Source organism: Littorina saxatilis, linkage group LG17 (assembly GCF_037325665.1).
Source record: "Littorina saxatilis isolate snail1 linkage group LG17, US_GU_Lsax_2.0, whole genome shotgun sequence".
Taxonomy (NCBI): Eukaryota; Metazoa; Mollusca; class Gastropoda; order Littorinimorpha; family Littorinidae; genus Littorina; species Littorina saxatilis.
In genome coordinates this window covers 68,818,579-68,842,077 of record NC_090261.1, presented here as the reverse complement: position 1 = coordinate 68,842,077, position 23,499 = coordinate 68,818,579, and the positions used below count along the sequence as shown (strand labels likewise).

General features: G+C 40.7%; 1 protein-coding gene across 1 annotated transcript; it reads right to left on the bottom strand.

Moving 5' to 3' along the window:
- Nucleotides 1-206: 206 nt before the first annotated feature.
- On the bottom strand, nt 207-23,117 carry LOC138952353 (BRO1 domain-containing protein BROX-like). The gene is made up of 11 exons (XM_070324006.1): nt 22,968-23,117; nt 20,423-20,626; nt 18,630-18,725; nt 16,635-16,707; nt 16,161-16,266; nt 15,425-15,514; nt 12,289-12,374; nt 11,170-11,251; nt 8,850-9,000; nt 4,692-4,857; nt 207-2,857 (listed from the first exon to the last, which is right to left on the bottom strand). The coding sequence occupies exons 1-11, from the start codon at nt 23,066-23,068 to the stop codon at nt 2,753-2,755; spliced, it is 1,260 nt and encodes a 419-aa protein (XP_070180107.1). The 5' UTR covers nt 23,069-23,117; the 3' UTR covers nt 207-2,752.
- Between the last annotated feature and the right edge of the window lie 382 nt (nt 23,118-23,499).

Genomic DNA, 23,499 nt, shown 5'->3' with positions numbered 1-23,499 from the left:
ATTTGCGTTTCTTTTGCCTCTGAGTATATGTGTGTGTGGGTATGAGAGAGAAAGAAAGTGTATATGCTCAAGTATGTGTGTGTGGGTATGAGAGAGAAAGAAAGTGTATATGCTCAAGTATGTGTGTGTGGGTATGAGAGAGAGAGAGCGTGTGTGAGGAGTGTTGCAAACAAAAATGCACACTTTAATCAAGGACAGACGCAAAACACAATTAATGTGGATTTAATAAATCTGTCAGGACACTAACAAAACACAGATGGGAGTGATAGTAACGAAAAAGTATTCAAGCAATCATTTTAGAGTGATCAACACTATTCCATAGAATTACAACAAGATTCTGTAAACTGCATGACATTCTCACAAGGAATGTTCAAACAGATCTGAAAGACATACCGCATGATTCACTACAAAACATACAGCCAGAAACAGTTTAAAGATTAAAAAATGATAACCATCATCAGGGAGAGATAGGGCTAGGACTTAAAACATGAAACATGTTCAGTTGCATATATACAGACAAAATTACAGGAAAGGAAAATATTGACTTTATGTGCACCTACTAAACGTTTAATGCATAGATCTACGGGAGAGGTAACAAAATAACAAAATCGACAAACAGTAAGTGAAAGTACACTGTTATTGACGCAATCTAGCAATCAGAAACCACGGGCCACTAAATAAATTATAAACATCACAAGCATTAGATTCACTAGAAAAAAGAGAAACATACACACACTCTCACTCTCTCTCAACTATTTAACGAAGTCATGAGCACAGGTGATATTGGTATAAGGGAAGTAATCCATAGTTTGTAACAACTTGTTGTCTCCCTTTACTTTGTGCAAGGGAAGTTATTCCTACTGGTGCAGTGCATGATGATACCAACAGAAGAACAGTCTGGAACAGTAGCATGATAACTGCTAAGAACGATCAAAAGAAAGAACATAAATTAAAAAATCTAAGTTTTGTATAAGTTTTCAGCGCTGACAACGTTCCCCTTTTCTTTTTTCTTGCAGTGAAAACATCGACAGCACTGCAAAAATATCTTACATATTGATCACAATGACTTTCGGAAACATATAAATGATGTATCAAAAAGGGAGCCTAACACAAAGGAATAAGATCTCTCAGCTGACATTCTCAACACAGTTCTTCAAGGAGCCGAGTCTGCTTTTAAAAACGTAATCTTTTGAAATGAAAAACAAATTCCACATCTTTCTTTATTTTCTTTATTTGGTGTTTAACGTCGTTTTCAACCGTTCAAGGTTATATCGCGACGGGGAAAGGGGGGGGGGGGGGGGGGGGGGGGGATGGGATAGAGCCACTTGTTAATTGTTTCTTGTTCACAAAAGCACTAATCAAAAAATTGCTCCAGGGGCTTGCAACGTAGTACAATGACCTTACTGGGAGAATGCAAGTTTCCAGTACAAAGGACTTAACATTTCTTACATCCTGCTTGACTAAAATCTTCACAAACATTGACTATATTCTATACAAGAAACACTTAACAAGGGTAAAAGGAGAAACAGAATCCGTTAGTCGCCTCTTACGACATGCTGGGGAGCATCGGGTAAATTCTTCCCCCTAACCCGTGGGGGGACCAGGGAGGGGTAAATTCTTCCCCCTAACCCGTGGGGGGTAATTTCCACATGTAACAATTGTAAGACAAATGATGCGTACATAATCATTATAAGAATACAAAAGTTACACGCACTATTTACACCGGCAGGGAAACCTAGACCTTTACAGTTCTGTACAAATGGTGTGCTGTACAATATTTACAACAATATGTACATATCTTTGTACAAGCCTGAGCAAAAAACCGAACCTTATAAAATTACAAAATCAAGAATCCCCGAAAAGAAAATATAAACTCATACCAAAAAAAAAGCCGAAAAAAAATCATTCAATTTCCACAGTCTAGTAAATGGTATTTCTTGTAACTGTATCATAAAAAGTGTGTATATCACAATCAAAACTTCTTTGCCGATACCATATGTAAGTCTCTATTACATTATTCTGTTGCAAGATCTATTGAAAACACCATAACATTTGTTCAGTTTGAGTGATTTCAACTCAAATCAGTTATTCCTGATTAAAACATTTCTATCCACTGATAAAATGTTCAATCTCCTTGAACAGTGAAGACAAGGAATAACAGAATAACAGAATAACACAGATCAACAATACAATTTCAGTCACCACAATAATTGTAACGAACCCATTTGCCACCACATTGGTTAACTGCTGGTCAAAAGATGAGGATGCATGAACACATTTTTATTTAGTAGTGGCACTTAATTATCAAGATTTTAAACACACACACAAAAAGAAAATAGGATCTGATCACAAATACAAATACTCAGGACTCAATAAATATCCCTCCTGCATATATATCCCACTTTTGTTTATAGACCACTGTTGTTGTCACTTCCTGTACATTCTTGTGTTGTTATGGTAAACTTAACCTACCTTCATTTTGCAAACTCTGTTACTCAGTTTTGTGTGTGTGTGTTTTTGTGACAAAACCAAAGAGATGGTTGATAAAACCAATTAAAGAGGTGGCTCACTAACGTAAGAGATGGCTTACAAAAACTAAGAGATGGTTGACACTAAACACGAGCCAAGAGATAGCTGACAAAACCCAAGAGATAGTTGATAAAACCAATTAAAGAGGTGGCTGACAAACCTAAGAGATGGTTTACAAAAAGTAAGAGATAGTTAACAAAACTGTAGAGATGGTTGTTCCACGTTATGAAACTGTGCATCCACTGAAGTTTTTTGGATCATGATCTGACATCGGTGTCTCTTTTTCTTTCACTTCCGGCAGCGTGGGTGGCTTCTCATCTGGCTTTTTCTGAAATCAAATAAAATTAAATTAATTTCAAGCTTCTTTCAAGTCACAGTCGTTCCTGTGTCGACGATTCCGCTCACCATCTCAGATGTGACCAGGCTTTGGTATGGGACAAGATGTGACCAGGCTTTGGTATGGGACAAGATGTGACCAGGCTTTGGTATGGGACAAGATGTGACCAGGCTTTGGTATGGGACAAGATGTGACCAGGCTTTGGTATGGGACAAGATGTGACCAGGCTTTGGTACGGGACAAGATGTGACCAGGCTTTGGTAGGGGACAAGATGTGACCAGGCTTTGGTATGGGACAAGATGTGACCAGGCTTTGGTAGGGGACAAGATGTGACCAGGCTTTGGTAGGGGACAAGATGTGACCAGGCTTTGGTATGGGACAAGATGTGACCAGGCATTGGTATGGGACAAGAAATCCCTCCATTTGGACACACATAAACATTCAACACTCTGACTGCTTTGTGTGCAAAATCAGATTGATTAATCAAAACATTACAATGTTGCAGACGACGCAGTCATGATGTTGATTGTAGGCAGGTATTCAAGTAGAGGGATTGTCTTTTTCCAGTTAAGTTTTTCCAGTTAAGACAAAGCCTGGGAAGATCTGAAATAATGAACAGAATTGTTTTCACAAGAATGAGCGTGCCTTGAAACACGTACTCTTTGTATCTGCTCCAGCTAAACCTGAAACATAAAACTTGAAGAAAAAAACCACCACACACATACACACACAGAGCACAAATAGAGCTGCTAAAATATTGTGTGTTTTAAAAGCAAGAAAAGTACACATACACAAAGGGAGTGTGTGCCAAGAGACAGGCAGACACAAGAAACCTTTACACACATAACTGAGTAACGTTAAAACTATAGTCAGTCTACATTTTGTTGCAATGCAAATCATAGCATTTCTTCAGAAGCATGCAATACAAACATTCAAGATTTGGTAATGACAAATCCAAGGTATGTGTATGCATTTTGTTTCTTTCCCCCATTTTTACATCTTACTTGTCAAAGCACACAAGCATACAGTGGAACCTCCTTTTTAAGACCTTGACAAGTCTGAGAAAATCAGGTCTTAAAATGGAGGGAGTCTTAAAATGGAGGTACATTTAAAGATGTTATAAAGAGAAAATGTGAAAAAGCAGGTTGTCAAGGACCAACCAGAAGTCCCTCTCAGCCTGACTTGATTCTGAGACTACAGCAAATAGATACACTAATATGACAAACATCAAGACAATTAATTCTTTACAAATGAATCATATCATGTTTAAGCCTGTCCTTACCTGGGCCAAGTACAAGACTATCAATCAATCAATCAATGAGGCTTATATCGCGCATATTCCGTGGGTACAGTTCTAGGCGCTCAGCAGTGATGCCGTGTGAGATGAAATTTTATACGGCCAGTAATTACAGCCATTTCGGGGCATATTTACCTTTCACGGCCTATTATTCCAAGTCACACGGGTATAGGTAGACAATTATTAACTGTGCCAAAGCAATTTTGCCAGGAAAGACCCTTTTGTCAATCGTGGGATCTTTAACGTGCACACCCAATGCAGTGTACACGGGGGGGAGTTCGGACACCGAAGAGAGTCTGCACACAAAGTTGACTCTGAAATAAATTTCCGCCGAACCTGGGATCGAACTCACGCTGACAGCGGCCAACTGAATACAAATCCAGCGCGCTACCAACTGAGCTATATCCCCGCCCTAAGACTATACAAAGCATACTTCAGGAAGCTGGCCGCACTAAGCTTTAGCACTAAGTTTTTGATAAAAAGACTTTGCAAAGTCGACTTTGAGCTCATATAAGGACCGCCTTTACCTTGGGTTGTTGTGGCTGGGGCGCTCGAGTGGTGTCCATCTTGGTGTAGGTATCAGGGGTCCATAGGGGATTCATGACTGGACTTTGATACTCTTCAGGGCTGACCAGTCCGTACGTCGCTCTCAACTCTAGGTGAGGGGGGTCGTACGCTACTTTCTGGTGGTAGCTGGACAAAGAAAAATCAACGATGAAAGAATGCAGCAATGACACAAGGAAGCACAATCTGGTTAGTTTCTACTTTATTTTTTTTGTGTCATCATTTGCGTAAGTGCGTGTACCCGTGGTTTGTTAGAATGCGCCGTGCGGCCCGGGTCCTCCGTCTTCAGCATTCGGGGTTTTCTGTCGGGGTTACCTCACCCTTAGCTCATGGCCCGTACGTCCTACCCTGAGAGCACAGGGGGGGAGGATTTTCCGGGATCCCACCCGGAGCCAGTTTGGTCCGCGGCCGCAAGCGGCTGATCTCCATACCATTCCCCTATCCGCCACCCGAGGACGCGCTGGGTTGGGGGTGGTCGCCCCACTGAAAATCCCACACTGGGTTAAGAAAGATCAGCCTGTCCCAACGCAAAGAAGAAGACTTTATTTTTTGAAAATTTCTTTCAGTTAACTCACACACAGACACACACAGAGACAAAAACAAGTCGCGTAAGGCGAAAATACAATATTTAGTCAAGTAGCTGTTGAACTCACAGAATGAAACTGAACGCAATGCCATTTTTCAGCAAGACCGTATACTTGTAGCATCGTCAGTCCACCGCTCATGGCAAAGGCAGTGAAATTGACAAGAAGAGCGGGGTAGTAGTTGCGCTAAGAAGGATAGCACGCTTTTCTGTACCTCTCTTTGTTTTAACTTTCTGAGCGTGTTTTTAATCCAAACATATCATATCTATATGTTTTTGGAATCAGGAACCGACTAGGAATAAGATGAAAGTGTTTTTAAATTGATTTGGACAATATAATTTTGATAATAATTTTTATATATTTAATTTTCAGAGCTTGTTTTTAATCCGAATATAACATATTTATATGTTTTTGGAATCAGAAAATGATGGAGAATAAGATTAACGTAAATTTGGATCGTTTTATAAATTTTTTTTTTTTTTTACAATTTTCCGATTTTTAATGACCAAAGTCATTAATTAATTTTTAAGTCACCAAGCTGAAATGCAATACCGAAGTCCGGGCTTCGTCGAAGATTACTTGACCAAAATTTCAACCAATTTGGTTGAAAAATGAGGGCGTGACAGTGCCGCCTCAACTTTCACGAAAAGCCGGATATGACGTCATCAAAGACATTTATCAACAAGAAGAGCAAACGCTCGATCGAGTCACTTTCGCAGTTCTGAATATTATATGAGGCATCAGATGGACAGGAAGAAATTGCTATTCACAACACAATGAGTCACGTTCACATAAAATTTGAGCCCGGTCACTTTTATAGTTTCCGAGAAAAGCCCAACGTTAAGTTGTGTGTTGCCGAACAGAAAAGGCTAGTTATCTCCCTTGTTTTTCTGATAACGTTCGTAAAAGGCTACAGATGTAAATACTTTGATGTAAAGAATAATCCTACAAAGTTTCAATCACATCCGATGAACTTTGTCAAAGATATAAAATGTCTAATTTTTCCTTTGACGCTGACCTGTGACCTTGAAAAAGGTCAAAGGTCAACGAAACCATCGTTAAAGTGTAGAGGTCATTGGAGGTCACGACTAAACAAAATATGAGCCCGATCGCTTTGATAGTTTCCGAGAAAAGTCCAACGTTAAGGTGGTGTCTACGGACGGCCGGCCGGCCGGACGGCCGGCCGGACAGACTAACACTGACCGATTACATAGAGTCACATTTTCTCAAGTGACTCAAAAAAATGAAAAAAACGTTCGGGGATATCATACCCAGGAACTCTCATGTCAAATTTCATAAAGATCGGTCCAGTAGTTTAGTCTGAATCGCTCTACACACACACACACACAGACAGACAGACACACACACACACGCACATACACCACGACCCTCGTTTCGATTCCCCCTCGATGTTAAAATATTTAGTCAAAACTTGACTAAATATAAAAAGAGACACGCACACACACATTCTCCCATACACAGACTAACACACACCTTTTCATTCTCTCTCTCACACACACATTCACATGCAAGGACACATTCTCTCTCTAGCTCTCTCTCTCTCTCTCACACACAGACTCTCTCTCTCTCTCTTCCTCTCTCCCATACACACACATTCTCACACACATTCTCACACACACACACACACACACACACACACACACACACACACACACACACACACACACACACACACACACACACACACACACACACTCTCTCCCTCACACACTTATCTACCACCACCACCAGGGATGTTGCCACAAATTCATACCTATAGGACAAATGTCCTGAGCTCTTCGGCATCAATAGGACATTTGACTGCTTTTAGAAAATTTAAAAGGACATTATAATTTTGTGCAAAACACAAAATCATGTGCACACAGACATATCAGTATATGCACCAAACATTGTTTGCGTATATTGTTTTACTAGATGATTACCCGCTTCGCCGGGTACCGGCTTTGCCGGGAAGAAGTAGAGCCAAATACCAGGCTGTGCCTGGGACCCGACTTTGCCGGGAAGGAAAGGAGATAAACGCGCAAAACACTGGAGACCTTCTAAAAATAGTAACGTGCAGTGACCTTCTAAAAATAGTAGCGTAGTAACGGGAATATGGATTGACGCCACACGGAGGAAGGGAGATAATCGCGGCTGAAAACACTGGAGAAGATAAGGAAGAGTTACTGGTAGTGGATCCAGACCAAAAAAACACAAAATCGGTTCAGCGCGCACAGACAGACACACAGACACTAGTCATATATATATATATAGATTACTTTTGTTTCAAACAGGACACACCAAATAAAGAAACAAACAAACTAAAAAACAACCAAAAACTTCAGCACTCTTACACAATCTGCATGAATTTCCTGACGGGGCTTTTTCTTCACAGATTCAACAAAACAGTTTGCCTATATAGATGGTCTCTTTGCTGTCAAATTCTAACCAACTAGTACTAAACAGCGTTTGTGTGAATTTCCTGCTGTACCGACACCATCTACAAGTGACGAAACTTTGCTTTCCGTGATTGTGGAGGTTTCAGCGGCGACACTGTTATTGGCACTGCAATTTTCCAGAATAATAATAATAATAATAATGCAAACTTTTATAGCGCTATTCTAGAAAAATGTCTACTCTTAGCGCTTTACAATACATACATCGACCAAGCATACTATACACGCACAGGCAAAGAAACCGACCAAACATAACCAACAAACTATACATGCAATGATGCTAGCCGTGTTTTCCAGAATGATGCTAGCCGTGTTTTCCAGAATGATGCTAGCCATGTTTTCCAGAATGATGCTAGCCGTGTTTTCCAGAATGATGCTAGCCGTGTTTTCCGGAATGATGCTAGCCGTGTTTTCCAGAATGATGCTAGCCGTGTTTTCCCCTGTTCTTGGCCCTGATTTAGCACACGATGCCATTGAAACGCCAAACGTGTTCAGCTTTTGCTTTTCTTTGGCAGGCGTTAGTTTTTTTGTGCGGTATAATTCAGTGCCGTGCGCTTCATCTCTAACCGAAAGCAAATTAAAGCAGACGCAAGCCTTGGTCTGTTGGAGTTGTCTCCCGTACTCCTAACTTTAGGGATAGACGGGTGTACGCAAACGGCTCATACCGCGAATGGTTCGAAAAAGGCAAGATCTGCACTGCACAACTTCAGTGCACCTGTACGCGAAAGCGCTCGGTCGCTTTTTGAAGATTTCTATCATGAAAGGAAAATGATCAAATAATGCGCTGTCCGAAGGAATGGAGTCCTTATCGGACAATGACCGCGCTCAGTTCAAAACGATAGGACATCTGAACGCCATGCGGCTATGTGAATCGGACATTTGAGCCTTTTAATCGGTCTATGTCCGATGTCCGACGCCTAACGACATCCCTGCACCACCCTCCCCTACACAAACAGAACACACACTAGATACTGCCTTACATCAGTCTGTTTTTTTGCTGGCACAGTAATTTGCTCCCCCCCCCCCCCCCCCCATACACAGCCACACCATCCACACACACACACAACAGTTTCTGCCTTACATAAGTCCGTTTTCTCTGTCACATTTCTCGAGTGTTCGGCGTACTACCGGCCCCAGCCTGCGGAAGAAGAGATGGTTCTGAGGTCTGGCCGTCGTGCCGGCTCCCTTGGTCGCGGCATACTCTTTGCACAGCAGTTCCGCCTTCTCATACACTGCACACACAAACACACTTACATGGTCAGGGATAAAAGATGCTAGAAAACAAAAGATATCTTGACTAAGACAGCAAAAAAGATTCTTTCCATAAGCTTACCATCCCGAAGAAGGCAGTAACGTGCCGAAATATTGATTAAAAATATAAACGTACCTAACCTGGTTACTGGTGTGTTTTCTTTTTATTTAAATGTAAGACAGCACTTTTCAAAAGTAAAATGTTCACCCAAGATAGTAGACACAACACTGTATCTCGGAGATAAAAAATGCTAGAAAACAAAAGATATCTATATACATATACGACTAGTGTCTGTCTGTCTGTCTGTTCGCGATGCACGGCCAAAGTTCTCGGTGGATCTTTTTCAAATTTGGACACCGTATTCAGCTACACCCCGGACACAACCTCATCGATGAGATATTTCAACACGTGCTCTCAGCGCGCAGCGCTGTGCGCGCTGAACCGATTTTTTTTGTTTTGTTTTTGTTGTTGTTGGGATCCACTACCAGTAACTCTTCCTTATCTTCTCCGGTGGGGATATAGCTCAGTTGGTAGCGCGCTGGATTTGTATTCAGTTGGCCGCTGTCAGCGTGGGTTCGATCCCAGGTTCGGCGGAAATTTATTTCACAGTGTCAACTTTGTGTGCAGACTCTCTTCGGTGTCCGAACCTCCCCCCGTGTACACTACATTGGGTGTGCACGTTAAAGATCCCACGATTGACAAAAGGGTCTTTCCTGGCAAAATTGCTTAGGCACAGTTAATAATTGTCTACCTATACCCGTGTGACTTGGAATAATAGGCCGTGAAAGGTAAATATGCGCCGAAATGGCTGCAATCTACTGGCCGTATAAAATTTCATCTCACACGGCATCACTGCAGAGCGCCTAGAACTGTACCCACGGAATATGCGCGATATAAGACTCATTGATTGATTGATTGAGTGTTTTCAGCCGCGATTATCTCCCTTCCTCCATGTGGCGTCAATCCATATTCCCGTTACTACGTTACTATTTTTAGAAGGTCACTGCACGTTACTATTTTTAGAAGGTCTCCAGTGTTTTGCGCGTTTATCTCCTTTCCTTCGTGCGCTGGCGAAGCCGGCGTACACCCGTTGCCGGGTCCCAGGCGCAGCCTGGTATTCGGCTCTACTTCTTCCCGGCGAAGCCGGTACCCGGCGAAGCGGGTAATTATCTAGTCTTGAATAAGACAGCACTTTTCAAAAGTGAAATGTTCACCCAAGATAGTAGACACAACACTGTATCTCGGAGATAAAAAAGGCTAGAAAACAAAAGATATCTTGAATAAGACAGCACTTTTCAAAAGTAAAATGTTCACCCAAGATAGTAGACACAACACTGTATCTCGGAGATAAAAAATGCTAGAAAACAAAAGATATCTTGAATAAGACAGCACTTTTCAAAAGTAAAATGTTCACCCAAGATAGTAGACACAACACTGTATCTCGGAGATAAGAAATGCTAGAAAAAAGATATCTTGACTAAGACAGCACTTTTCAAAAGTCACATGTTCACCCAAGATAGTAGACACAACACTGTATCTCGGAGATAAAAAATGCTAGAAAACAAAAGATATCTTGAATAAGACAGCACTTTTCAAAAGTCCCATGTTGACTGGTGTACATAGGCACAAAACTATGCTAGACTGTATTTCTGTTTACAGATTTTTTTCTTCTCTCTTTGTAGGGTGCAGTACAGCTAGTGCATGTCCTTTCTGGGTCTTCTTCGTCTCCTTCTTCTTTTGCGATCATTTAATTTAGCTGTAATTCCCCAAAAAACTCATGTATTTGCACGAATGGGTTTTTACATGTATGACCTTTTTTCCAAGACAGTGCATGCTCAACAAGTGCCGATAGAGACAATGAACTAGTTTCAAAGCCAACGCCTCTCCAGACTGAGCTATATCCCCACCGTTCTTGTCATTTTTTTGTTATTCAACTTCAAGTAGCTAAATTATTTTCACGCCTCCTAAAATTCCAAAAAGAATAAGATCTTAAAAAAGAGATAATCCTACAAATGTGACCAAATTAAATACTTTACTAAAAAAAAATCAACACTCACAAAACTAGATCTAGAAGAGACAAGATACATTAGAAGGTATCAAAAGGATTATGATTTATTAGAGTAATAAAATTGTTCTAGAGGTTACTTACTCTTGACACTTTCCTGTAGCCCTCGGATCGCTTCTCCGCATTTATCTTGAGCCAGCAAGGTCTCTCCGTTGTAACTGTGGGCCTGTTCATTGCAAAAATAACGCCAGACATAAGATTTTATTTGAACCATGTGCACACACACTTCCTCCCTCTCTCTCTCTCGCACTCGCACACGCACACAAATACAGTGCATGAAAAACAAGTCGCGTAAGGCGAAAATACAACATTTAGTCAAGTAGCTGTCGAACTCACAGAATGAAACTGAACGCAATGCAACGCAGGAAGACCGTATACTCGTAGCATCGTCAGTCCACCGCTCATGGCAAAGGCAGTGAAATTGACAAGAAGAGCGGGGTAGTAGTTGCGCTGAGAAGGATAGCACGCTTTTCTGTACCTCTCTTCGTTTTAACTTTCTGAGCGTGTTTTCAATCCAAACATATCATATCTATATGTTTTTGGAATCAGGAACCGACAAGGAATAAGATGAAAGTGTTTTTAAATTGATTTCGAAAATTTAATTTTGATAATAATTTTTATATATTTAATTTTCAGAGCTTGTTTTTAATCCAAATATAACATATTTATATGTTTTTTGAATCAGCAAATGATGGAGAATAAGATGAACGTAAATTTGGATAGTTTTATAAAAAATTTGTTTTTTTTAACAATTTTCAGATTTTTAATGACCAAAGTCATTAATTAAATTTTAAGCCACCAAGCTGAAATGCAATACCGAAGTCCGGGCTTCGTCGAAGATTACTTGACCAAAATTTCAACCAATTTGGTTGAAAAATGAGGGCGTGACAGTGCCGCCTCAACTTTCACGAAAAGCCGGATATGACGTCATCAAAGACATTTACCAAAAAAAATGAAAAAAACGTATGGGGATATCATACCCAGGAACTCTCATGTCAAATTTCATAAAGATCGGTCCAGTAGTTTGGTCTGAATCGCTCTACACGCACGCACGCACACTTACACACACATACACACACATACACCACGACCGTCGTCTCGATTCCCCCCTCTATGTTAAAACATTTAGTCATAACTTGACTAAATGTAAAAAGAACAATGATGAATGGTACGATGACCTGTTAAAACTGCAGCAACACTTACACATGCGAGGTAGAAGCTTGACTTGAGCTGACAATATTTGCGCCACTTCAATGCAATCTTGTCATCCAGGCTGGCCAGAGCGCTGTCTGTAGTCACAGCAATTGTTCAGATTAGCTTGATTCTGACTGATATATTATGCAACAAATGTGGTTGTAAATAATGCATCATGAGGAAGTCATGGAGAGAGAGAGAGAGAGAGAGAGAGAGAGAGAGAGAGAGAGAGAGAGAGAGAGAGAGAGAGAGAGAGAGAGAGAGAGATTGATTGATTGATTGATTGATTAAACTTTATTACAGAAGGATGGAGATTTTAGGCATTGCCTAGTCTTACAATCTGTCCTTGCAAACAAAGACGAGAACAAAACAACACATGAAAAGAGTATATGGACACTACGAATTTGACGAAACATACATTATGGTAATAAGTAACATTCAAAAGCAAATCAAAAGTTATAGATTAACTAAATAAAAACTATGAAGTATAAAGATAGCAAAAGTAACAATGATAATAGCAATGAAGGCAATGATGATGATTTCATGATAATAAGATTAATAACAATAAAATAATAACACTTATAATAATAACAATAATGACAATAATAACAATACTACTACTACTAATAATAATAAGTAGTAGTAATAATATTGATAACAAGAAGAGCAAACGCTCGATCGAGTCACTTTCGCAGTTCTGAATATTATATGAGGCATCAGATGGACAGGAAGAAATTGCTATTCACAACACAATGAGTCACGTTCACATAAAATTTGAGCCCGGTCACTTTTATAGTTTCCGAGAAAAGCCCAACGTTAAGTTGTGTGTTGCCGAACAGAAAAGGCTAGTTATCTCCCTTGTTTTTCTGATAACGTTCGTAGAAGGCTACAGATGTAAATACTTTGATGTAAAGAATAATCCTACAAAGTTTCAATCACATCCGATGAACTTTGTCAAAGATATAAAATGTCTAATTTTTCCTTTGACGCTGACCTGTGACCTTGAAAAAGGTCAAAGGTCAACGAAACCATCGTTAAAGTGTAGAGGTCATTGGAGGTCACGACTAAACAAAATATGAGCCCGATCGCTTTGATAGTTTCCGAGAAAAGTCCAACGTTAAGGTGCCGGCCGGACAGACTAACACTGACCGATTACATAGAGTCACTTTTTCTCAAGTGACTCAATAATTTAAGTTATTGAGACATCCCAGTGCACTAAGGGATTTATAGAGCAAATCGAGAAAATTCATTATTGAACGAAGCGCATAGCGCTGAGTTCAATAATTATTTTCGAGATTTGCTCTATAAATCCCTTAGTGCACTGGGATTGTTTCAATAACGATATTGTCAGTACCGCCATAGAAAAAAGAAGATTCCAAACGCACACTTTGCTACGCGCATTTGAATAGGCATAACTGTGTGGTCAGGTCGTGTACAGTAAGATCTACTTTTGTGTGGGCCGGTGTCTCAAGTGTGTCGTGCTTTCGTCACACGCATTTTAATTTCTGTTGGTAAATTCCAGTGTAGTGTTAAAGCTGAACAGTGATGATCTTTCAGAGAGACCTCATTTGAACTCTGAGAAAGGACTCTGCTCTTCATTATTTGCGATTCGAAACCTTCAGTCGAGCGTCGATGGATTGACTGTGCGGAGTGACTCCCCTTGAATTGACTACCCCACGAAGAACTCGACTGTTCGCACATTTTCAAAATGAATGTGGCATATATCTCGTGTTGTATCTTCACTCATCGGGGAGTCTGATACTAAATATGAACGGTAAGAATGCTCTGAACCCTACACGTATTATATCCCCATCGTTTTTTCGTTCACATTTGCCCAACATGTTAATTTGCTGAGCGGGGTTTATGTCGTCTGCTACTGCTAGGCTAGAACAATCGAACCACTGCAGTCTGCACTGTCACTGAGTCTGCACGAATAAGGCAGGCTGGTAATAAGTCTTATAATTATATGGTAAGAACGTTCTGAACCCTACACGTTTTCGATTACGATTGTTCTTGCCTTGAAATAATAATTCGGAAACCATTCATTTACTGAACTGATGCAGTCGTATTTCAGTGTAGTCTGCTAGAGTCGATCGAATCAGTCTTCCAAATGCTGTGTACGTTATCGGAATAACACTTGTGTTTTCTGTTAGCCGCTGGGAATTGTATACTAACTCATCATTTGGAAATGTGGATGATAAGCTACATGCCACTAACACGACATATTATGAGAAGAATCTATGCAAGTCGGCGAAAATGAGATGAAACACAGCGGCTTCTAGTTTTAGATCACTGGCACTGGCACAGGCACATGCAATCTGTCAGAAAAAAACCCACTTCTGCTTTAATTGAGAAGCAGGGAATTTATGGTCATTTGGTATTGTGGAGAATATAAGCTACATGTAATTAATTAATTCTGAGGATGAGAGTACAGTCTCGCTTTGGCAAAGGGCGTAAGAATACGCTCTGTGGAAAAGTTAGCGCACTCCAAGAGTGCGCTAACAGATTTAAGCGCATCGCCATTAGCCAATCAACTGGTTCACATCAGTCATGTGACACCAGTACTTACTGACAATAATAATTAGAGAGAGAGAGAGAGACACACACACACACACACAGAGGGGGGGGGGGGGGGAGAGTGGAAGAGGGTTGGCAGGAGACAGAGAGAGATTGGGTAAAAACAGCTAGGAGAAATTGTAACAGTGAATAACACTAGCCAATTCACACTCCTGGTACCCTTCATGTGACTCTGAACTTCACTTCCCTGTATCTAACAACTCAGTAGATACATGCACAATCTGCAAACTGCATTGAGAACAGTCCCATATACATGAACACCATGACAAGTTAACACTTTCTACCCCACCTATGTTGACCAATATTTATTTTTTAGCCGAGACCAGCTGTGCTGCAGCAGGTCACTCAGAATTGTAGAAGCTGTGTAAACACGCTGGAATGCAGGCGTTAGATCGACGTTACAGGAAGCGACTGAAGCTAACAGTCTGAGCGAATTATCTGTACCTGGTCAGATAGAGCCAAATGAGTGGGTACGGATATATCCGTACCTGGGAGACAATGAGTTAAATAACAGTGGTCCCTTGAAACCAAGGGGGCTGCTTACAAAGTCGTCAGACTCAATACACACCTGCATCAGTGTACAAGACGGAGGTTTCGTTGGCCAGGGCTGCTATCAGTCCACTGGAGTGTTTCAGCTCAATGGCCCTCGCTATGGTCACTGGAAAAAATATATGTCAACTGCAAATTTATCACTGGAACAAATATATGTCAACCGCAAATTTATCACTGGAACAAATATATGTCAACAGCAAATTTATCACTAGAACAATGTAATTTTTATTGTAACAGCTCCCTCCATGTGATAATGAAGTAAACATATAGTGCAATATTCTTAATACAATAACCATACATGTTTTATGTGCCTCTTTTCAAAGTTCTTGTCATTCTATTTCGGTGTGTATTTTTTAATGGTTGACAGGCAGGTTAGACATGTCGAAGGCAATTTTCCTTTTTAATGAACAATAAAGTGTTGTTATTGTTATTGTTGTAACAAATATATGTCAACCATTTAACATGCTCCGCAATTTTATCAGATAACCACAGCGAACTAACAGACAGACAGACTGCACACCACTCTGTATTTCCACAATCTTTCTCATTTTTGACCTCTATGATCTATTTCATATATATATATCAGAACCCCTCATGCAAGACCCCCTCCTCCACCCTTCCCCCGTTAAGACTTTTTCACAACCTCTATTTTAAGACTCCCTCCTAATCCTATTAAAGGCCTGATTATCTAAGATCTTGAAGTCTTAAAAAGGAGGGATCTACTGAAGATGTTTCAAAGTGTGACTGCTTACCTTCCTGTGCCTCAGCTGTACACTGCTTGATGTAGGCATCCAGCACCCTGGTGTCGGCGTCCGTTCCGCTTTCAAACGAGTCAACCAGCTTTGGCACCAGTGTTTCCTGGAGAAAGACACACACAAAAACTTGGTCTAATGCAGAGGAATGCTGCAGAACCACAACTATCAACTGTTATCAAACATATTGTTAGGTGAATTTTTTTCCCACTTCAAAAGGTTCTAGTCATCAGCGAATAGCTAATACTGACTCAGAGAAGCTTGTTACTCAAATCGCTGTGAGTGCTGCAAGTTTTGAAACTAACATTCTTACCTTCTGAAATGTAATATTTTCTCTCTCTCTCTCTCTGTCTCTGTCTCTCACTCTGTCTGTCTGTCTCTCTCTCTCTGTCTGTCTGTCTCTCTCTCTCTCTCTCTCTCTCAAACATGCACACACACAATTGTTCCACAATTTCTCTTTTTTCGAAACCTCACCTTGACAAATTTAAAGACCCCTGCTGCAGTCCGCATGCACTTGTGAACAGCCTTAGCTTCTTCCATGTCTGGTCTGCAGAGAACAAAGAATGAAACAACCGTGAACAAAGGGTTTACAATTTTTGCAGTAGAGTTGAACCTGCCCTGACGACCACCTCTCCATAGCGACCACCTCTCCATAGCGACCACCTGCTCACAATGACCACCCCTAAGGATCCTCAATGATTTTGTTCTGTATATATTTCACCTTTCCATAGCGACCACCTGTCTATAAGCGACCACTTTTGGTCCCTTGGGTGGTTGTTATCGACAGGTTCCACTGTAGATAGCTGCCGCTCCAGCAGAGGTATTCATTTTTCATTCAAGCTACCTCCCCTCATGTGAACACCATCTTGTCAATAACCATAAGTTTCTCCAGGCCTTTTGATAAGATAAGAGCTTTCTATTATGTACATATTAAATCTAGTCCGGCCACTTTCCCCACAAAGTGAGAAATTTTGAACAATTAATTTTGTGACTGACATCTTCTGTTAATCAGCAAAATTAAATCAGCAAAACATTTTTACTCTGCATACATAGCAGCCAGGCTTACATCATCCAAAAGCCTGGCTTACATCATCTAAAAGCCTGGCTTACATCATCTAAAAGCCTGGCTTACATCATCTAAAAGCCAGGATTACATCATCTAAAAGCCAGGCTTACATCATCTAAAAGCCTGGCTTACATTGTCTGAAAGCCTGGCTTACATCATCTAAAAGCCTGGCTTACATCATCTAAAAGCCTGGCTTACATCATCTAAAAGCCTGGTTTACATCTAAAAGCCAGGATTACATCACCTAAAAGCCTGGCTTACATCACCTAAAAGCCTGGCTTACATCATCTAAAAGCCTGGCTTACATCATCTAAAAGCCTGGCTTACATCATCTAAAAGCCAGGATTACATCATCTAAATACCAGGCTTAGATCATCTAAAAGCCTGGCTTACATCATCTAAAAGCCTGGCTTACATCATCTAAAAGCCAGGCTTACATCATCTAAAAGCCTGGCTTACATCATCTAAAAGCCTGGCTTACATCATCTCAAAGCCTGGCTTACATCATCTAAAAGCCTGGCTTACATCATCTAAAAGCCTGGCTTACATCATCTCAAAGCCTGGCTTACATCATCTAAAAGCCGGGCTTACACATCATCTAAAAGCCTGGCTTACATCATCTCAAAGCCTGGCTTACATCATCTCAAAGCCTGGCTTACATCATCTCAAAGCCTGGCTTACATCATCTCAAAGCCTGGCTTACATCATCTCAAAGCCTGGCTTACATCATCTCAATGCCTGGCTTACATCATCTCAAAGCCTGGCTTACATCATCTGAAAGCCTGGCGTACATCATCTCAAAGCCTGGCTTACATCATCTCAAAGCCTGGCCAGATCTTTGATGGTGTACAATGGAACCCCCTTTAAAGACCTAAAACAAATCTGAGAAAATTGGGTCTTAAAAAGAAGGGAGTCTTAAAATAGAGGCAAATATACAAAGGTAATAACAGAACATTTGGAAAAGCAAGGTCTTAAAAATAGACAAAGTCCTACATCAGGGGGTCTTAAAAGGGGGTTACACTGTATTTCACTGTTGACACAAGAAGGCAGGTGTTTTTTTGTGGTTGCTGAAAGGAAGCATGTGATTAGTGAACCGCTGATACTTGGACAGAAAGTGGAAAGTGTTGCATTATTGATTAATCTTCATCTGAAATTGAACTGTGTGATTGAAGGGAGGTAGCATTTACATGATGTGTGCTCTGCTGACTTATTTTGAAGGTACGTTGCCTGCTGTCCATAGATTGTCTTTTCTACAAAAAGTTTACGCCAACCAACTTTCACTGAATGCAGTGAGTGAACCCTACTTGTTCTTCGGTGTAATCAGTTGGACCACTCTGACATTATGTTAAGACAATTTCATATGCCAAATTACAAAGGTTAAATGAACAAAATGTTTGACATACTCCTCTTTGGCAGCCAGTTTTGCAGCATGCTTTGTGTACCACAGCGCCAAGTTGACCGCCATGGACATGTGTTCATAGACAGCATCACGGGACTCACTGAAAACAACCGGAACAAGACATCAGACAGGCTTTCAAGTTGTGGTCATGTGTGCATGCAACAGAATCTAATGAGTGCTCCTGGGGTGATAACGCGAGACAACTCCTGTGATCTTGCCGCGAGATGGCGCCAGTTACCAGCCGAAAGAAAGAAGGGGCATACCTCACCAGAACCGACCAGTCTGTTTACCGTAAAAAATGCACAACTTACACACAAACTGTTACCAAACCGATATGCTATTTGGGACCAATATAAGTGTTTTTTTCCTTTGTCGTGTGATCTTGCTGCGAGGTGGTGCCAGCAAAGAGTGTATCCCTACGGAAAGAGGGGGCACTTCGGCCTGGAAGCGATGCCAGACCTTCCCGCATTCCAGCTAGCCGCTCCCCCTTTGACTGAGTGACTTTCTCACGCTCAGTTTTATTGCAATGGCGAGCAAGGGAAGAGGGACCTGGTGTTCAGCACCAAATTGCCAGAATTCTCGCAAAAAAGGATTTCGTTCGTTCAAATACTGCATGAACGCCTGTGAAATTGTTTTCAGATGCTGGTAACAGTACGACCAGTGTGTTTTCTTTACAAAAACTAAATAAAACAGTCTTTTCGATAGTTATATAAGTAGCCGAAAACAAAAACAGTCCGTCACTCTTCTATTCCTCCTTGCTTGGTGGGAGATATATATAGTGGTACAATGTTTACAAATACCCGTGTGACCTGGAATAATAGGCCGTGAAAGGTGGATGCAGCGCCTAAAGGCAGTCGATCTACTGGCCGATGTGAATGCGTGATATATTGTGTAAAAAATTCCATCTCACACGGCATTAATGGGTAACATGCGCCTTGAGTCGCCTTGTGTGGTGAGATACGTGCGCGATATAAATCCTCGTAAATAAAATAAAATAAATAAATAAACGTTTTCCTCGGTCAAGCCGTAACGCTGTTGTAGATTCGGCGCCGGCTCTTCGCATCACTTTTGCAAGTGGCGTGAAGAAGGGAGTGCCCCCTCTTTCCGTAGGGATACACTCTTTGGTGCCAGTTACCAGCCGAAAGAAAGAGGGGGCATAACCTCACCAGAACCGCCCATTGCCTTGTTTAGAGTTATTTATTAGAACCACATTCTGACAAAAGTGATTTAAACACCATTCTTTTTGGGCAACATTAACTTTGAGCATAGTTCCTGTCACAGTTTGAGATGTATACAGAAAGGTAATAGAATTAAAAGAGTTTAAATGGTTGTTGCTGACGATCAGAGAATACACTTCTTGGCTTTGAAAGAAACTCCCTAGCGCAGCGTTGATGTAACCACACACACAGACACACATTTGTGTGTGTCAAACTCGAAGAACGCTATTAGCACAGGTAAAACCCTGGGTGGATCTACGGTGATATACACACTGTGTGTCAATAGTCAATCCATCAGTCAACGAACCAACAAACCAACCAACAACCCAAGCAACCACTCAGACCAATAGACGATGTTCGGAAATAACTCTTTCAAGTTTTCATGGGCTGTGGAAGAGTTGCGTTCCCTTGTTTCCATAGAAACACTGAGGCAATTTATCCTTCAATGTCACATGTAGCTTGGCTCAGTTTTTTTCTATGGAAAAGCAAGAAAGAACAATTGAGGGAATGCAACTCTTCCACAACTAATAATAACCCGACAGAGATATTTCCAAACGATTCATCTATTCACACAACATACACAGCCACGGCGCCAGTCAGGGAGCTGGTCCACTTGAAGGCAATGACTTTCCGCAGCTTGTTCTCTGGCTCGTTGGGGTCGATCTGCTGATACAGGCCCTGGATGAGAGCAAAGTATTCATTGGCTGTTCGTTCCATGGACTCAATGGTGTGGTTCGGATCCACCATCATTTCCAGCAGTTTGTTGCGGTTTGTTCGCATGTCACTGAAATGAAGACAGTGAGAAAAATTCGAGTGACCAAAAATTTGTCTGACTGACTCTGACATTAAGTGGCATTATCTGGTCTGAAGAAGTGTTTCTTTGTTTATGTGACTGCTTGGTTTGTTGTCAAATGAATTATGTTGGTGACCACTCCTGTGAAATATAAACTTGATATTAGTCAATATATAGTTTGTTTTTTGTCAGTGATGGCGCTAATATTTTTTCAAACGAACAAATAGGTACACAAACTTATATGATGAAAACTATATCCAGGAAAAAAAAGGTAGGCTTGTCACTGGAACCAGTACAAGTCCAACTCAGAGTACGGGTTTTGTTATTTTACCAGCGAGAAAAACAGTAGTTCTAAAAATCAACCAGTAGGTTATTCCGGCAGCCAATTATTACCGGTAATTCCAACACTGTTTGTTTTGTTTAGTTTGACATATTTCAAGAAGTTGTAGTTTTCCACAGAGAAGTGTTGCAACAAGTTGGAGTGACTATTAAAATTATGTTCAACAATACGCATCCTTTCAAACAGTACAAACTAAAACTTCTTTTTTTTAATTCTATAGCATGCATACTTTTAAGAATAAGAGTTACAATAAATATTGAGATATATAGTGGTATACTGTTTACAATTAGTAAAGAAAAAAATGCCTTTATCAAAATATGTTCTCTCTTGTGCCTTGTCTACTCCTAGGTTTTCTTCAATTTTATACATGCATGTGTCAATGTCATGTGATGTATAGCCTACAGAATCTTATTACTACATAGCTTGCATTTTGCAATTGCTAAAAGGTATCTTGCCATTGTTCTTTCAAATTTAGTATCAGTTTGCTTTGTCATTTATAACAGTAAGTTTATTGTTAACAATAAAACCTTTCTTTTGTAGTATTTACCTGTTATCATGACACCTGTGGATACAACCTACTCAGTAAAAAATGAAATTTCGCAATGTACTATGTTTGCTTTAAAAGTTATACAGTTCTTCTCACATACAATGATAGTGATACATGCAATGTTGAGCCAACCAAACTACTGGGCACAAAATCAACGCGCCTGTTTCGTTGTTCACGATGCTTGCAACTACAGAAAGAACTTCTAGATATCAACCTCATTGGTGGAACTCGAACTGTGTACACTTAACACTTTCGTGACGGGATGCGACTATATTAGTAATAGCGCTGCAACGCCCACGGACGGGAAGCGACTATTTTAGTATTAGACATACAAGGTACACGACTCGTGATTGCTTCCCGGTTTTTGAAGCTTGCAAATAAATTGAGTTGTTTCCCTTGATACACTTGGCGTCCCCTTCTGCCATTTGCAAATCCGCCTGATTTGTGTGCGTTTTTGAGGAAAAAAAATGAATCAAAGGCGAGCCTTGTCTCGGGAGGAGATTCTTCGGATGTTGGACCTAGAGGATCCCGTAGAGCATGATTCGGACGTATCGTTTTCGCCTCACGAAAGCGATACAAGCAGTGAAAGTGAGGAAGAAACAGTCCCGTTGTTGCTAGTACGAGTCGGCAAACTACACGTGGTTGGCGGTGATACTGCTAGACGAACATGTATCTCGGAATCGTGCAGGAGCTATGGGGGCGTGGCAGCACTGATAACAATGGATGGCTGGAGCCTTCAAATCCTTTTGGAATTGTTCATAGGTGTACAGTTGGTACTTTGTTGTGAAAATGTGACTTATATTCAATATGGATTACCTAGACATCATTTGGTGAGTGTTAGATCTACAGTTTTGTTTCATTTGAGTCAGGATGCTGTGAGTGAATGCGTGATTTGCTTGTTTTTTTCTTTGTACTGTCTCCTTATTTCTGTGTACAATGTTAACAGTATTTCAGCTAATTCATAGGTTTTACACCTTGTTTGGTTATAACATTATTTATAATACTTTCTGTTAAAAAATAACTTTTAAAAAAAGCAGTAGAAAATAAAACACACACAAAAAAACGTTAAAAAACACAAATTATCCCCCTTTCACCCCCCTTTCACCCCCCTTTGCTAAAACAAATCGCGTGACAAACTTATAAATAGCACGACTGAACTGGGCATCCATTTTTGAATTAGTACACACAATTTGGTGGTGATTGGACTTAATTCAAGCTTGCTAGACAGATTTCTTTACAGTTACTGATTTTTGGGAAGTTTCTTGGTGGCAAGCTTGGGCAGGCAGGACGTAAACGCCGTGGCAGTGCTAGTCACAATAGTGTTAAAATGAGATAAAACATAGGAATAGGAATGACAACATTGATTTGGAAGAGCCACTACCACCGTGGCTTACACGCAAAGTTATCCTGTGAACAGTATGTAAACACTTCATCCACACACATACCTGAACAATTTCCTGGTCACATCATTGGTAGACACCCCGTGAAGCTCAAAGGTGACAGGTGCCGTAGCTTTTAACGGATTGCGATGGAACCAGTACGCCATTATGTTGACAGACGACTTTACGGAAGTGTGAAATAAGGGAGGCCACTTCCATGTAATCGTCGCATGATGATGACGTCATGTATGTTATGGATCCGCGATGGCTCAGTCGCCGTCTTCCATGCGTGTCAGTGTCAGTGACAGTGTGTGTGTGTGTGTGTGTGTGTGTGTGTGTGTGTGTATCCTTGGCGGATGATGACATTATTCAATTTTCATCTGCCCCAATTACAGTCGGTTTTACTGCAGTAAAACTTATTTTTATTGCGGCAGTGCAGTAAAATCAGCTGCCCGGGCGGATGATGACAATATTCAGTCACTTACTGCAGTAAAAATGTTTTCCTGCAGTAAAACTGGATAATGTCATCATCCGCCCAAGCAGCAGTTTTTACTGCACGGTATTCGTCTACTGCAGTAAAACGTTTTGCTTGTTGTAC